The sequence below is a fragment of the Zootoca vivipara genome, chromosome 4, assembly GCF_963506605.1.
Source record: "Zootoca vivipara chromosome 4, rZooViv1.1, whole genome shotgun sequence".
NCBI lineage: Eukaryota > Metazoa > Chordata > Lepidosauria > Squamata > Lacertidae > Zootoca > Zootoca vivipara.
Window position 1 is genome coordinate 52274366 of NC_083279.1, and position 6044 is coordinate 52280409.

General features: G+C 42.2%; 1 protein-coding gene across 8 annotated transcripts in view; it reads left to right on the forward strand.

Moving 5' to 3' along the window:
* The window catches only part of TIAM1 (TIAM Rac1 associated GEF 1), a 213082-nt gene that overhangs the window by 144199 nt on the left and 62839 nt on the right, over positions 1-6044 (forward strand). For all 8 annotated transcript variants that reach the window (XM_035116721.2, XM_035116728.2, XM_035116729.2 and 5 more), the window contains 2 exons: positions 446-679; positions 2698-2883. In XM_035116721.2, coding sequence (XP_034972612.1) covers positions 446-679; positions 2698-2883 — 420 coding nt within the window. The remainder of the gene's footprint in view (positions 1-445; positions 680-2697; positions 2884-6044) is intronic.

The following is a 6044-nucleotide window of genomic DNA, read 5'->3' on the forward strand; positions in this document are numbered from 1 at the left end:
GTATTGTGAGGCTATAATAATTAATGATTATAAGCTTTCTCAGCAACAAAGCACTATAGTTTTGATTATGCTTACGATATCAGTGGGCACCATGTTCATTAATTATTTTATGAATTGTAGCAGACTAGCTGTGTAATTATTATGCTATAAAATATACAGGCATGCTTTCTGGTTACCTCAAGGTCTAAATCATTGTGCTCAATGATGAGCCAAATATTGTAGCATTTGCGATGGGATAAAAAGGTAATTCCTGAGCCATTGCTAGGGAACCTTCTGCAGCTATAAAGCACTGGTGAAGATTTTGATTCTATTGCTGATTTCAAAAGGGCAAATTAAGAGTAGAATGCCTCTTAATCACATGTCTCATAAGTGGGATGAATAGAAGTGGAATAATTTCAAACCCAGCGTGTTTTAACCAATAGGATTCTGTTTCTCTGTTTTTTAGACTTCTAGTCAAACGGAACTGGAGAACTGGATTACAGCAGTTCATTCTGCTTGCGCGACTGCAGTGGCCCGACAGCACCACAAAGAAGACACTGTCAAGCTGTTGAAAACAGAGATTAAAAAACTGGAGCAGAAGATTGATATGGACGAGAAGATGAAGAAAATGGGGGAAATGCATTTCCTCAGTTTGTCTTCTGTCAGAGACTCCAAGAAGAAGAAGACAATTCTTGATCAGGTAACCTCACTTGCATGCATTAAATATATGGCTATAAAATAAAATTCAGGTGTCCACAAGTGTCTGCTACAGTTATTGTCCTTCTTTAAATAAAATTGTTTTTATTAAATATTTTGAATTTTATAAATCCTAAAAACAACATAACACCAGAATAAACAACATGGTAGTACAGAGCGACTGTGATGATCTTAAGTAGCTGGTGTAAAACTGAGGATCCATTGGACTTTCTGCTTTCTTTTCTTTTTCAACTGTGTTGCTTGCATGGGCATTTCTGATGGTGCTTCAGAAGCTTCATATATTTCTTCCCCCGTGGAGCATTGCCTCTGGTCATCTTCTGTACCTTATACTTCCAATTTGAATTTGGCAACATTCAGCAGACTTGACCAAAAGAAAATTTACTCTGATGGCAGATTACAGTCTTACGATTACAGTGGCCTGTAAGCAAGGGAACATAGGAACCTGCATTGACTGAGTCAAACCCATGGTTGGTCTTCTTCTTCGTCTTTGGCGATCACTCGTAGCTGAACATGGTCTTAACAGTGAGTCCATAAGTGACTGTGGAGGCCAATTCTGGATCCACATGTCCTTCCACAGTGGGGACATAGGTTTCTGGGAAGGAGTTGATAATGGTGAGGGTTTACCAAGCGTGCCTTCCTCTTAGCACGTTTCCCTTTCGTCCTGAGTTCAAGCGTATTCAAATCCCATGGCACCTTTGGCATAAGCTGTTCTCCAATTGGAGCACTTGCAGGCCAGTGTTTCCTAGTTGTCTGTGCTTATACTAAATTTTTAAAATATTTGCCTTGAGGGAGTCTTTAACCCTCTTGTGTTGACCACCAGCATTACGCTTTCCATTTTAAAGTTCCGAATAGAGTAGTTGCTTTGGAAGACGATCATCGGGCATCCGCACAACATGACCAGACCAACGAAGTTGATGTTGAAGAATCATTGCTTTGACACTGGTGATCTTTGCTTCTTCCAGTACACTGGCATTAGTTCGCCTGTCTTCCCAAGTGATGTCTACACAGACCGGCAGCAGCTCTCCAGGTTTCAGACAGGGAGCTCTCCCCACCCTACCTGGGGATGCCAGCAATTAAAACTGGTACCTTTCTGCATGTACAGCAGATGCTCTGCCACTGAGCCACATCCTTGTCTAAAAGCAGATTAAACAAATTCTTGGAGGATATCAATGACTACTAATCACAATGGCTATGTATCTTCTCCTGCTTCAGAGGCCCTATGCCTCTGAAACTTAGTTGCTAAGGAACACAAGTGGGAAAATGCTATTGCAGTCATGTCCTGCTTGTGGCTTCTCATGGTGTGATATTTACTAGGGAGCTCATTGAGTTCACCAAGCCTTACTTCTGAGTACGTGTACTTACGATTGCAGTGTTAATCATGGAAAGGAACATATGGAGCCCCCTTTGCTGAGCTGCAGCAGCTCTTTAAACCAGGCCTCTAAATGTAACTAGAATGTTAACCAAAGAAAAACTGCAGTATTATGGAGATTTCTATCCTTTTCAAAGTGTTCCCTACTAGCAATCTGCATGGCAGAGGCTGATGGTGGTATTCTGCACTGCATCTGACAGATGTTAATGTATTCCCCAGTGTGCTTTATTCATTTTCTTTAGTACAATGACAAACTTCATTGCTTTTTAAGCTGCTGCTGCTGACAGCCTAGGGATTATTATTTTTTGCTGTAGTTCTGGTGTCTTCATACCTCTATTGTGTTCCATAAAAACACTCTCTCGGTGAGAGGAGAATCCAGCTGCAATAAAAAGGAAATTAAAACCAGAATTTTAATGTTCTTAGCATCGTATCAAAGTAATAGTTGTATTCGGATGTCTCCCTCTTTGAAAATAAAGATATTTACTTTGCTCCAGCTTAGATCTAAATCCCCCTTATAAATATAATAAATTTGGACAGTGAAAGACAATTTTTATAAAATCTGGTATCTTGTGTGTTATTATATGGTATCATATGGACGCTAATGTTTATTTACCTCTGTGATCTTCTTCTAGATCTTTGTTTGGGAACAAAACCTGGAACAGTTCCAAATGGATCTCTTTCGGTATCGTTGCTACTTAGCTAGCCTCCAGGGCGGGGAACTGCCAAATCCAAAAACGTTGCTCGCGTTTGCAAGTCGCCCAACTAAAGATGCAATGGGCCGTCTTGGAATCTTTTCAGTGTCTTCTTTTCATGCACTGGTGAGTTTAAACTGATGCCAGAGGTTATTGTTGCTAAAATAGAAATCACTTGGTGCTTTTATAAGAAGGTTAACTGAGTGCTGTTGCTGTGCAACCTCTGTACATCTTGGTGATATACGGTAAGTCTGTGCTTGGTCTCTGCTGTCAGCAAAAACCTGAGTGCTATTTCTTTGCTGTCTCCAAATATTTTTGCATTTTTGGGGTGAAAAATTTGAATCAATCTTAACATCTCAAAGAGATAATAATAATAGGTTTCATCTATTTGGGATGTTAGAATCCTTTTTATTGTCATTCATTATTATAAAGTCTATCATTCTCATTCACTGTTAATGGTGAGAACATGAGAAGAGCCTGCTGGATCAGGCCAACAGCCCATCTATTCCTTTCCTCTCGATGGCCAACCAGATGCCTGTGGGAAGCCTGCAAGCAGGATTCGAGCATAAGAGCACTTTCCCCTCTTGTGGTTTCCAGCCATGGCTATTCAGAAACATTACTTCTCCAACTCTGGAGGCAGAGCATAGCTGTCATGGCCTTCACTAGTCCTCTCCTCCTCCATGAACTTGTCTAACCCTCTTTTAAGGCCATCTAGGTTGGTGGCTATCCCTGCCTCCTGTGGAAGGACGTGGGTGGCGCTGTGGTCTAAACCACTGAGCCTAGGGCTTGCCGATCAGAAGGTCGGTGGTTCGAATCCCCGCGACGGGGTGAGCTCCCATTGCTCGGTCCCAGCTCCTGCCAACCTAGCAGAAAGTGCAAGTGGATAAATAGGTACCACTCCGGCGGGAAGCTAAACGGCGTTTCTGTGCGCTGCTCTGTTTTGCCAGAAGTGGCTTAGTCATGCTGGCCACATGACCCGGAAGCTGTACGCTGGCTCCCTCAGCCAGTAAAGTGAGATGAGCGCTGCAACCCCAGAGTCGTCCGCGACTGGACCTAATGGTCAGGGGTACCTTTACCTTTACTAGGTTGGTGGCTATCCCTGCCTCCTGTGGAAGCGAGTTCCATATTTTAACTATGTACTGCATGAAGAAGTACTTTTTTATCCGTCCTGAATATTACAGTGTTCAACTTCATTGGATGTCCATGAATTCTTGGGGAGGGTTTTTTTTAAGCTATCCACTTTCTCCATGCAGTTTGTAATTTCATGTCACCTCTTACTTGCCTTTTCCCCAAATTGAAAAATCCCAAATGCTGCCACCTTTCTTCATAGGGGAGTCGCTCAACCACCATCAATTCATACCCCATGAGTGCATGTCTGATATTTTGATATATATATATTGCGCCAGTGTGCATCATTTTGCACTTGTTCACCTTGAATTCCAATTGCTTGACTTGTACGGACACTTGAGTTTTTCAGGTACTCATGTGCATTCTTTTGTTTACTATAGGGTATATTTTCTGCTTCTGTCACCAGTAACAATGTTCCAGTTTGCTCACCCACATGCACACTCACAACCCACACAGATATATTATAGAAATACCGGTAACTATCACTGAGTCAATTATTGTGTAAGCAATAGTTGGAAAACCAGTTTGGTAACTATTTTAGTTGAAAAGTGGAAATAATAATTTATGGTACCCTTTACATGATTTCTCTTAGTGTTGTGATTTGATTGTGTAAATCTTTTGGATAACAAGTTAATAGTTTTAATAATACTTTATCCAGAAAAGGATAACTGACTGGTCTCAGCTCATCATGCTGAAAGAGGATAATGTATAATAAATAAAATGAGAAGTTATCCAGTTATGTTTGTAGTGAGCTGTGGCATCCTCACCACCCAACCTATTTCAGGCTGTGTAAGAGAATGACCTATCCCTGAGCCCACCCTGACTGCAGCTGCAGCAAGAAGAGAGTGGAAGGGGCAGCTAAAATGTGTCTGCATGTGAAAGGCAATTTGAATACATTCTGTTTTGCTTCTCAGAGGGAAGGAGCAGATGGAGAATGCAGGGGCACGAGAGATACCGTATTTTTCGTTCCATAAGATGCACTTTTTCCCTCCTAAAAAGTAAGAGGAAATGTCTGTGCGTCTTATGAAGCAAATGCGTGGTCCCTGGAGCTGAATTGCCCAGGGGCTAAAAGCAGATCGTGCTTTTTTTTTTTTAAGAAAGAGCTAAAGGCTAACAAGAGGAAAAGAGAGCGTTGAAAGGAACCCGCTCAGCAACTGATTGCAAGAGATTGGGGAGGCAGCTCCCTTCCCGGCCCCTTGCCTAGGCCTCAATTGTTGTCTGCAGAGGGAGACCTGTGAGTGGCTGATTAGATTATCTGTCTGGAAACTGTAGAAATGGGTCCCTTTCCTTTCCTAGAGAAGCTGCAGAACTGTGAGTTGAACCCCATAAAACAGGATTTTTTCCCTTTGCAAGGAAACTCAGCAACTTTGAGCTGATCCTTAAAAATGGAGCTTTCCCCCTTTGCAAAAAAGATGCACAACTCTGAGCTGACCCCCCCCCCCAAAAGAACGGGGCTTTTCCCATTTGCAAAAAAGCTGCACAACTTTGAGCTGATCCTTAAAAAATTGGAGCTTTCCCCCTTTGCAAAAGAAGCTTCCTCAAATATTTAATGGGGGGCAAAGGCACCTAGGCCTCTAGGAGTTGGCTGCTGTGCCTAGGACAATTCAAGAAAGCAAATAATAATAATAATCTTGTTTTCCTCCTCTAAAAACTAAAACTACGGTAGTCTTTCTAAGCCACCTAAGCAAGAAAGGCAGCTGAGAGCCCCAGAAAGCTAGAGAGTAGGCAGGCAAGGAGACTGAGCCCCTGGAGAGAGAGACCAAGAGGATAAGGTGCCAGGGGAGGCAAAAGTGGAAGTAACCCAGGAGTGAAGTAATTCCTTTTCTCTGTCTCTCTTTAAAGAGGGTGTGCTTTGTTGTTGTTGTTTTGTCTCAGTTTGCCCTCTAGGGGTTACTGACGGAAGGTGCTGTTGACTCATAAACTCTTATAGCTAAAGGATGCTTTCGTATTAAATTGCTCTTACACATATGTTACATAGCTCTTGTCCTGGGCTCTCCGTAATACAGCATAGCCATACTGGTTTCATTTCCCAACTGCGCTCCAATAAAAAGTAATCTTTGTCATACCTTTCACCACTCTGTCTTTCACAAAATGACCACATAGGTGACCTGACTCGAGTTGGTGATTCCACTTGGACTAACCAGTTTGAGAAAAAATCC